Source organism: Bos indicus x Bos taurus, chromosome 2, assembly GCF_003369695.1.
Source record: "Bos indicus x Bos taurus breed Angus x Brahman F1 hybrid chromosome 2, Bos_hybrid_MaternalHap_v2.0, whole genome shotgun sequence".
In the NCBI taxonomy this organism is placed as follows: domain Eukaryota; kingdom Metazoa; phylum Chordata; class Mammalia; order Artiodactyla; family Bovidae; genus Bos; species Bos indicus x Bos taurus.
Window position 1 is genome coordinate 29,755,368 of NC_040077.1, and position 11,797 is coordinate 29,767,164.

The 11,797-nt window shown below is 37.1% G+C and overlaps 1 protein-coding gene across 1 annotated transcript in view; it reads left to right on the forward strand.

Annotated features, from left to right (window-relative positions):
* Positions 1 to 5,329, forward strand: part of SCN7A (sodium voltage-gated channel alpha subunit 7) — an 81,520-nt gene extending 76,191 nt beyond the window's left edge. Inside the window, exon 25 of the mRNA XM_027558694.1 lies at positions 2,467 to 5,329. Within this exon, the coding sequence (XP_027414495.1) occupies positions 2,467 to 3,533 (1,067 nt within the window). The 3' untranslated portion in view covers positions 3,534 to 5,329. The remainder of the gene's footprint in view (positions 1 to 2,466) is intronic.
* Positions 5,330 to 11,797: the final 6,468 nt, after the last annotated feature.

Here is an 11,797-nt window from a genome sequence, read left to right on the forward strand (position 1 = left end):
AGTATATCACATACATTATTTAAGATGACACTAGCAGGACCTTTATGTTTTAGTGTGATAGAACCTTTCGAACTCATTGTTTTCTTTCCTCTAATCTCTAAAATCATTTACTACTTTCACAACACTAGAGTTTTAGGCTTTTATGAAATGGTCACAAGTTTTCTCTTACTCTGGAGATCTCAGTCCTTTATTTAACAGATATATTTGATTATCCTCTTTGTGAATAGGTATTATGCTATATGCAAAGAATTCAGTAGCAAATGAGGTAGGCATAATTCCTGTATATACATAGTTTATAATCTATCAAAGGATACAGATAGGACATTTTAATGTGCTATTAAGGTATTGGTAAGGGAAGAAGCACAGGGTGCCACGGCAGCACAACAAAGTGAGATGCACATAATCAGTAAGTAGAGGTCAGAGAAAGCTTCACAGAAGAGGCAGAAAACTAATGGAGACCCACTGGTTAAGGAGGTAGCCAAGAATCTAGGATAAAAATGTTCTAGGCAGAAAAGGCTTACTGTCTGCCTCCCGTAAACACATACTAGAATGTTATCTCCATAAGAGTACGGACAATACCTCAGTGTTACTGTCAAGTACTATTCTGTGCAGTCAGTAGTGAAAATGTGGATAAACTTTCTGCCCAGTTGTACCTCCAGAAAATTAACTCGTTCAGCAGGTAATAGAGGCAGTGCAGGCAACACTGATAGACAGTTGCAAGAAGCTTCCTAGAAAAGTACATGAAGTCAGGAGAGAGCTGAAAGGAGGAAAACAGAGGAAAATGAAAGTAAGGAGCCCTGTGGTTTGAAATGAGAGTGAGTAATTGAATCAGACATATAGAAGGAGAGGAAATTGCAGTCTGAGACAAAATGTTTAAATTTGAGATCTCAGAAGGTCAGCTATCCTGGGTTCAGAACATACTGATAGATAGGTATAACTAAAGTAAAATGATGGAGAGTCTTAAAGTTAACAAAGCCAAAGACTGAAAGATGGGTGCTGGTGGAATGGACAACACTGAGCCGTGTACTAAAGTCTGTAATGAATATGAATGAGGGGGAATGAACAGATCATAGAGCTAAGGAATGGTAGGAGATGGTATAGTTGAATGGCATGATCCACAAACTGTCAAAATTTTTTTCTTTATAAAATTAATGTGAAAGAGAAGTATCTCGAAATCACACTGGAAAGAAGGAAAGATGCTTGCTCGTTCCATCTTTCTACACTGAGAAATGTTGAGTGGGAAAGAATGAGCTGTCTGTGCTTGAGGGAAAGTAGTGTCCTCAAGATAGACAATTTTCTTCACTTCCTTTCTTATCTAAAATCTTAGTGAACAAGGAGTAAAGATGTGTTTACAATTAAAGAGGGAAACCTCCTGCATAATGTAAGAGTTTGGAAGATTGAAGAGAAATGAACATTTGAGTCAGAGTAGAAGGTTCACTCAGAGAAGTCAATGGCAACCCACTCCAGTATTCTTGCCTGGAGAATCCCAGGGACAGAGGAGCCTGTTCGGCTGCCGTCTATGGGGTAGCACAGAGTTGGACACGACTGATGTGACTTAGCAGCAGCAGCAGCAGAAGGTTCACTAAAGCACAATGGAGAGGGGGATATATGTAAGATATAACCATATCAACAGAAATGTGAGACACAATCCTTCCAGATTCAGCAAATATACCATCTCATTTAGAAGCTCCATAGGATTTTCCCCTTCTCCATCTTTTCAACTCAAAATGAACCACACTGTCTCCGTACTTCCAGAGAACTTTCCTTGTGTTTTTTTTTTATGGTAATTATAATTTCACCTTGTTTTATAGTTATATGTCTCACTCTCATAGTTCTCTTTTCACCACAGCAGGAAAGAAAAATTCTAGACCGAAACTTGTTTATTCACATTTAAAGTTCCTAAGGGTCCATATGGTATTTATCAAGTTAATAAACCAAATTATAATCTATGAATCTGAATGCAAAGTATTTTTTCAATTATATTTATCAACTTGGTCTTTCTGCTTTGCATGATAATTAGTTTAAATGTCTACCTCTACTGTGTATATCATATGGTCTTTGAGGATAGAAGTCATGTCATTTATCTTTGCATATTTTCATGGTACCTTTATTAGGTATCCAGTAAAAGTTGATTTGAACTAAATTGCTGGGTCTAACTGCAATCAGAAAAAAAAAATATGACTACTGTCCTACATTATGGATATATGCCATCTGTGACTCCAGAAGTGTCTGATCCCTAATACCCTGGAAATTATGGTAGAAATAATTCTCATCCAAATCCTCATCCAAATTTGTTAGATGCTGAATATTGCCACTATTAGTATTTGGCTTAGCCAAACTTTCAATGTGTGCCAAATGTTATAGGGGAAGGATTAATTATCTGAACATGTAGAAAAAAACAAATGTAAAATAATTTATATTCCTCTAAATAATTGTATTGCCTACTTTATTTTTTCCTACACCAAGGACTATTTCTGCCTCTGATGGTAGGATATTACCTTGTATCTCCTTCCCTTGTGCAACTGATACTTCTCTCACGGATCATCCACATTCTGCATCCTGAGAAAGGACTAAAGTTGTTCCATAATCTGCTGCTTCCTTTGATGCTGTCCCTCCCCGCCTTGTTGAACATCAGTCTTCTCATCTTCCTGATTATGTTTATCTACGCCATCTTCGGAATGTACAATTTTGCCTATGTTAAAAAGGAAGCTGGAATTGACGATATGTCCAACTTTGAAACCTTTAGCAGCAGTATGCTCTGTCTTTTCCGAGTTACAATATTTGCTGGTTGGGATGGGATGCTCAATGCAGTTTTCAATAGTAAATGGTCTGACTGTGATCCTAATAAAATTAACCCTGGGACTCAGGTTAGAGGAGATTGTGGCAATCCCTTTCTTGGGATTATTTATTTTGTCAGTTACATCCTCTTAACTAGGCTGATCATTGTAAACATGTACATTGTTGTTGTCATGGAGTTTTTAAATATTGCTTCTAAAAAAAAAGCCAAGACATTGAGTGAGGAAGATTTTAGGAAATTCTTTCAGGTATGGAAGAGGTTCGATCCTGAGAGAACCCAGTACATAGACTCTAGCAAGCTTTCAGACTTTGCAGCTGCTCTTGATCCTCCTCTTTTCATGGCAAAACCCAACAAGGGCCAGCTTGTTGCCATGGACCTTCCCATGGCTGTTGGAGACAGAATTCATTGCCTTGACGTCTTACTTGCTTTAACAAAGAGAGTTTTGGGTAAAGATCTGAGCATGGAGAAAGTTCTTTCAGAGATGGAATCAGGATTGACATTAGCTAACACTTTTAAGATCACATATGAGCCAATTACAACTACTCTGAAACGAAAACAAGAGGTAGTCTCAGCAACCATCATTCAGCGTGCTTACAAAAGCTACCGTTTGAGGCAGAATGACAAAAATACTTCAGATACTCATATGATAGATGGTGACAGGGAAGTTCAAGCTATCAAAGAAGATTCCTATATTGATAAAGCTGAGGGAGTGTCAATACTTCAAAGCCAGATATAATCCCTCCTACTTCCTTTTCACCTTTTTTACATGTCCCCCAAATGTTAAAAGTTTAAGAAAGTAAAGATTTCACTTAATAATCAACTGGTTTATAACCCATGAAAGATTAGCTTGTGCTCACAAGATCCCATGTCCAACTTACATTTACCCCTAAATATTCAATCTAACCAAGACAACCCCTTAATATTACTGCAGAGTTAATTAGGTTAAAATTGTTGTTTAATATTCCAATACTTGGTTTCTCTATATGGCTTATATGGTATGTACTTCTTCTTGAACAAGAAGGAAATAATGGCAGAAATTAGTAGGAAAAGGAACTTCTTTATATGTTTTATGTCTACTTTAACTTGATGAGATTAAAGTCACCACTAATAGGACTTAATTACAAATAAACAAGTACTTTCTTAAAGTGGTGTTTTAAAAAATAATACAGTGCTACAGGCCACTGAATCATAAACTAGCCTAGACAGATACCAGTCAGGGGAAAGGAAAATGCAGTTCTTAGAAGTGCCTTTGAGATCAATCAGAGAGACTCTTGGGCTGCTGATCCAAACCATTTTGGAAAAATATTGATTAGAGCCCAGATTTTGTTTTTGATTGTTTTGTTTTTATTTTACATTTGGTCTGGGAGTTAGTTATTTCATTGCTCTTGGGTTCCCAGTTTCTCATCTCTTTGGCCAGTTTCAGTTAAGGACCAGCTCTTTTAAGAGAACAGGTTCCTAGAACATAAAGGGAACTAAATTTATGGCTTACATTTTCAAATTTTTCTCATTTCTCCTTAGAAAATAGTAATCACTTTAACTACTTTTCACGGCACTTCATTTTCTTTATATATAACTTTAAGAAAGAAATGAATCACTAAAACCGTGTGGACTCTGAACTAGGAGATCAAAATGTGAGTTTGTTAGTGGTAGTGTTTTATAACATTAGTGTATGCAAGTTAAGTTTTCCTTTCTCATTTATTTTTCCAAATTTTTTGTCTTACTTTTATTTCATCACATACATAATACTCTGTAAAATACTTTCTGTTTGAAAAACTTTAAAATACTAAGCATTAATTTTCACTAGTAAAATTAATTTTAAAGATAGGCACAAATAGTTGTTTTCATGTAATAAAATTTAGTCACAGGCATCTCTATAGTTTGGGATTCTGTTGTTTACTCCATTGTCTTAAGACTGATTTCTTTGTGCCTACAAAGTGCTAAAGGATTCAAAAAGAAAATATGTACACTGTTGGCTTAATGACAAGTTTTAAATATGTTGTATGGCATTCAATATTACTTAAATATCGGTAATTATATTTTACTATGAGTGCATGATCTTGATTGAGCCTTAACTATTATAATCTATTTCTGCTCCTCAGAAATGTATTAACCTGACCAAGATGCCTTTGGGGGATTCCCTAAGCAAATGTAATTTCAGGGTTCTGTTTCTTACTATAAGTGTTCCTTTCCTCTCTCCTCCCATTCTCCATCATGTGATGGGGACCAGTGAGGAGTCAGTGTTAATTTGGTGACATGGTAACAGATGGTGCTTTGTTTAAGCTTTTCAGTTTTCTATTTCTTGGAAAAGCTTTATTGTGGAAACTGCTTCAGGTACTTAAACTGAATCTTAACTTGCTTCTGTAAAATCCATAAAGACTATGAACTGATTTTGGTTTGAAAGTTATGTCTTTTAATTATAAATCATGTTTGCCACCAACCTTCCAAAAACTATGTAAAGAATTATTTTTAGCAAATCTTACAATATTGTACTTTTTAGATATTAAAGAAACAGTAAATACTACTTGTTAACTATGTAAGCTTTGGTTCTTTTTCTTTGGTAAATTAGTTTGGCACTTTGTACAATAAGAACTGTTTAAGATGAGCTGTAAATTAAATCTTATTCACTTAGACTTTACCTGAAAATATGGAAAATAGCATCTCATTTTCTTTTTGTGCTAAAATTCTGATAGCATAGACTGTCTCATATATACCATCAAACCAGTCTGTTCACGTTTCCAATAATGTGCATTCATACATGCTAAGTCGTGTCATACTCTGTGCAACCCTGTGCCAGGTTCCTCTGTCCTTGGGATTCTCCAGGCAAGAGTACTGGAGTGGGTTGCCATGCCCTTCTCCAGGGGATCTTCCCAACCCAGGGATCTTACCCATGTCTTTTATGTCTCCTACATTGGCACATGGGTGTTTTATCATTAGCTCTACCTGGGAAACCCTTCCAAGTAGCATTCAGTTCAGTTCAGTTGCTAAGTCATGTCTGACTCTTTGCAATCCCATGGACTGAAGCATGCCAGGCTTCCCTATCCATCATCAACTCCTGGAGCTTGCTCAAACTCATGTCTATCGAGTCAGTGATGCCATCCAACCATCTCATTCTCTGCCATTCCCTTCTCTTCCTGCCTTCAATCTTTCCCAGCATCAGGGTCTTTTTCAATGAATCAGTTCTTCACATCAAATGGCCTAAGTATTGGAGCTTCAGCTTCAACATCAGTCCTTCCAATAAATATTCAGGACTGATTTCCTTTAGGATTGACTAGTTTGATCTCACTGCAGTCCAAGGGACTCTTAAGAATCTTCTCCAACACCATAGTTCAAAAGCATTAATTCTTTGGTACTCAGCTTTCTTTATGGTCCAAATCTCACCTCCATACATGACTAGTGGAAAAACCATAGCTTTGATTAGTCAGCCCTTTGCCAGTAAAGTAATGTCTCTTCTTTTTAATATGCTGTCTAAGTTGGTCATAATTTTCTTCCAAGGAGCAAGCATCTTAATTTCATGGCTGCAGTCACCATCTGCAGTGATTTTGGAGTCCAAGAAAATAAAGTCTGTCACTGTTTCCATTGTTTCCCCAACTATTTCCCATGAAGTGATGGTACCGTATGCCATGATCTTAGTTGTTTGAATGTTGAGTTTTAAGTCAGCTTTTTCACTTTCCTCCTTCACTTTCATCAAGAGGCTTTTTAGTTCCTCTTCATTTTCTGCCATAAGGATGATGTCATCTGCATATCTGGGGTTATTGATATTTCTCTTGGCAGTCTTGATTCCAGCTTGTGTTTCATCCAGCCTGGCACCTTGCATGATGTACTCTGCATATAAGTTAAATAAGCGGGGTGACAATATACAGCCTTGATGTACTCCTTTCCCAATTTGGAACCAGTTCGTTGGTCCATTTCTGGTTCTAACTGTTGCTTCTTGACCTGCATACAGATTTCTCAGGAGGCAGATAAGGTAGTCTGGTATTCCCATCTCTTTCAGAATTTTCCACAGTTTGTTGTGATCCACAACAGAGTCAAAGGTTTTAGTGCAGTCAATGAAGCAGAAGTAGATGTTCTTCTAGAATTCTCTTGCTTTTACTATAATCCAGTGGATGTTGGACAATTGATCTCTAGTTTCTCTGCATTTTCTAAATACAGCTTGAACATCTGGAAGTTCTCTGTTCATGTACTGTTGAAGCCTAGCTTGGAGAATTTTGAGCATTACTTTGCTAGCGTGTGAGATGAGTGCAATCATGTGGTAGGTTGAACATTTTTTGGCATTGCTTTTCTTTGGGATGGGAATGAAAAGTGACCCTTTCTAGTCCTGTGGCCACTGCTAAGTTTTCCAAATATGCTGGCGTATTAAGTGCAGCACTTTAACAGCATCATCTTTTAGGATTTGAAATAGCTCAGCTGGAATTCTATCACCTCCACTGCTGCTGCTAAGTCACTTCAGTCGTGTCTGACTCTGTGTGACCCCATAGACGGCAGCCCACCAGGCTCCCTTGTCCCTGGGATTCTCCAGGCAAGAACACTGCTCTTCATATTGATGTTTCCTAAGGCCTACTTGACTTTGCACTCCAAGATGTCTGACTCTAGTTGAGTGACCCAAGTAGTGTATTTAGGTACAAAAACCAAGTTAAAATACAGACTCTCTGACCAAGAACTTGTCATTTAGGTGGGAGAACAGACCATTAATAAAATGATATCTAAAAGTTGGTATATGTGACAGCTCAGAGTATTAATGGAAGTAAATGTACCACAGCTACTGAATTGATGATCACCATAGGACTTGATCTGGCCTTTGACCACACACTAGCAGTATGCACGCAATTAGGAAAAAAAAAATATTTTCACATGTTTCAGCCCAATTCTTCCTCTCTTGCTTCAACTCCCAATTACTTGAAGTTCTTCTGTTCAGAAAATCACAACTTTGCTGCCAAAACCCAGCCTGAGCACTTGAAAATCCATCATCAAGCATACTGAGTCTAACTTTCTCAAAGCTTACAGTCCTTCCAGTGGAAACAGAGATAGCAGACTCCTTTCCAAATGGACACTATACTCTGTTATGCTGAAGAGCAAAACTGCAGAAAATTCAAGGCACGAGAGTAAATACTGTTCAACAAATTCCTTTTACTAAGTGAAAGCTTTAGATAAAAGTTTACTTTATAACTAGATCTCTTCATTAAGTAGACTCTGAGTATATTACAAGTGACTATTAGCTCCTCAAACATATTCTCCCATTCTTATATGGTAATAACATTCCTGATTCTTAGCTAGATACATGGCCTTCTGGAATAAATACTGTATAATCTTTTTTTTTTTTTTTTCAGTTCAGGCTGGCCATGTAACCAAATTCTGTCCTTTTTAACTTTCTTTCCACTGACTGGACCTGGATGAAGAGGCAGGCCATCTGTTACGAAACAAGGAAGGTCAAAAATCAGTGAATGATAAGCAATAAGATAGAAGAGCCTGGTTTAGGTAATCATATTCAATGATAAAACTATAATCATATTTCATGATTAAAGCAGGCAACTGTCAGATCACATTGTATCTTCTTTTCCTAAATATGAAGAAAAATAAGAACCCCTGAAGTATGACCCAAATCTCTTTTTAAAATTTGCAAAGGTTCAAATCTTTTTTTAAAAAATTCACACCATATTCTTTAGAGTTCAAACCAGAAAAATTATTATGCAGTAGAGAGCATATCACTCTAATATAAAATCCTATTTTAATTTGCTCTTCATTAGCCATATGGGTGTTACAGAAAGTAGTTTCCAACCATATATTGACTTTTACTTTTTACTTAGTATGAACTTCACTGGTGGTTCAGATGGTAAAGAGTCTGCTGGTAAGGAGACCCAGGTTCAATCCCTGGGCTGGGAAGATCCCCTGGGATGATTCAGCGATTCTTGGAGAAGGGAATGGCTACTCACTCCAGTATTCTTGCCTGGAGAATCCCATGGAGAGAGGAGCCTAGTGGGCTACAGCTCATGGAGTCGCAAAGAGTTGGACATAACTGAGTGACTAACACTCTTCAAAAAACCCAAAAACTGAACTGGAAGGAAACTATCCTAAACCTATAAAATAATGCAATGTGAAGTAGAAATGCCTTTTTGATCATTGGGTGCATCATACTGTTTCAGTACATGAAAGAGCTATGTTTTTTTGTTGCATAATTATTTCTGCATCACTGACTCAATGGACATGAGCTTGGACAGGCTCCAGGAGATAATGGAGGACAGGGAAACCTGGCATGCTGCTGGCCATGGGGTTGCAAACAGTTGGACACAACTGAGTGACTGAACAACAACAATTATTTCTTTCTGATGGTTTATCAGTCATGCTTCACAGTTTTGGTGAAGGAAAGTATTTGTTTTCTTGACTGAGTGAAGCTTTCAGATCAAGGAGAAGCACTGACATATTTAGGACATGTAAGACTGAAGTAGTAGCATCAGTTTGATTAAAGAAGATGTGTTGATTTATTTGCTCTTTACATCACAGAGAGTGACTAAGAATCATCTCTAAGATGTCTGTTGTTCTCCTGAACCTTAAATTATTAAACATATTTCCCTGTCCTCACATAGCTTTCTGCAGGAGAAAATACTGCATCCTTCCAGTGAGCACAAAGATTCTACTGCAGTGCAATGCAAGCAAAACCAGCCAAGGTCTGCTGGGGATCTCTGCTGCTGCAGCATTTGATATACACAGGAAAGGTCTCATGAATAATACACAGTTATAAACAGGTGGCCATATCAAGATCTCTTCACTTAATGCTATTCCCAAACACACTCCAAAGAAAGTAACTGGATACCTTCATTCGCGATTGATCTGTACAGGAAGAAAGTATGATTAAAAGCTTGTAAGACATCGATTGCATGTGCATTAGCTTGAATTGGCCTGCATTATTATCTACTGAAACTCCACACAAATCATAGCAATAATCAGAATTGTAGTGCTAAACAGAAATATAAAATGTTTTAAAACAGTGAGTATGTAAATCCAGAACAATTCATTCACTGTAGAGTATGTTCAGAAGCAAAGACAGCTTATCACGAGGCCACCTTATAATTAGGCAAGTGCTCACGAGGCGGTGTTGAGTGCTGATGGAGCGCCAATGGAACAACTTGTAGGATATGAGTCCACTCTATTCCATTTTCTTAACACCAATGACAAGAAATGTCAGGAGGCTCTAAGCACCTTCCTGGAACAGCCATCATTAATCTCCAATACGATCACATTACCTTTTTTTTATTTTAGATGAAAAAAAATAGTGAGCACTTTTTATTTTTGCCTGATAACAGACTTATGCTAAACCTACAATATAACAGCCTTTGTACATTCACCTCAATCTGCCAGAATTATTAACACAATTGATTGCTGCTCTAGAAGGATGACCCTCAAGGCCAAGTCATATATTACAGGCATAAACCTCTCAACTCTGTACACAAATCTTCTTTAACAAGAAGATGGAAATGTGATACACTATCCTAACTAGACTGTAAATGATTATTATAGTAAGCCTTTATAGGTATTTGTAAGACAGAACTAAAATAATCTCCATATGTTTTTATTTGTTTTATATTGCTTTATCTCAGTGGTTCTTATGTTATCAATAAGTCCTATAGAATATTACTTGCATCTGACTAATTTCCTCTGAAATTATAGAGTAATTCAGCTAGGTGATCTGGAGATTCTATATTGTTGGCTGTGGTAGAGCTTTGGTTATATCATTATTCCATCATGGTTATGTTCTCCATATCTTAGTTACTTCTACTTATCTGTGTTGGTTTAATGCATGAAAATTGAATATGCTAATGTGGAAGAGAAAAAAATCAAATTCTAAGCTGTTACTAATGTGAGATGCAATCATTGGGGGTGGGGGAGAGGAATTTATTTAAGATTATTTAAAATTAAAGTCAGGATCTTCTGTTTACATTTACAAAAGATTGATGTGGGAATTGCCATCTCACTGTAAATAACTAGAAAACATGAGAAAATGTGTGAAACAAATATTTGTAGACATCAATCATAGTGAGCACAATATTATGAAATCTGAGAGAATGGGTCCTGGGACAATTAAGTTTCAGGATCTCCAACCTTTATTAAAGGCTGGTCTAGACCTGACTTAAATACACTTCAATGCAAGCCTCAAAAAAGACTAAACAAGTCCGAAAGGAATTTAAGTATTGCCATACTTAAGCAATACAATAAAATATGGCACTCAGTAATGTATAATTCACAATGTCCAATATCCAAAACCTTCAGATAATGGAAGAAGCAGGAAAATGTGGCCCTTAAGCAGAAGTAAAGAGAAGCAGGTTCAGTTTTGATATTAATTATGAAATAAGAGACCAGGATGTTAAAATAGGTATTCTGAATATCATAGCTATGGACAAGGTTATAAAGGAACACATGAATTAATAAGGAGAGAAATTGAAAGTGTAAAAATTATACAAGTAAAGTCCTAGAGATAAATAAAAATCATCTGAAATGAAAAATAAACCAGATGGGTTCAACTGCAGATTAGAAATTGCAAGGAGATCAGTGAACTTGAAAATGTGGAATAAAAACTATGCACATTTAACAGAAAGAAAAAAAATTACAGAGATTTAGTGACCTATGGGCCAATAACTAGCAATCTTATATGTGTATAATCTTGCCAAAATAAAGATGAACACTTTTTTAATCATTTTACTTTTTTCCTGTGCTGAGTCTTCGTTACTGTGCAGACTTTTCTCTAGTTGCAGCAAGCAGGGGCCTCTCTTTGCTGGAGTGTGCAGGATTCTCATTAAGGTGGCTTCTCTTGTGTGGGGCACAGCTGTGGATGCAAGGGCTTCAGTAGTTGTGGCATGTGGCTCAGTAGTTGCAGTTCCCAGGCCCTAGAGCACAGGCTCAATAGTTGTGGTGCATGGGCTTAGTTGCCCCATGGCATGCAGGGTCTTCCCAGACCAAGGATAGAACTCATGTCCCTGCATTGGCAGGCTGACTCATCACCATTGAGACAGC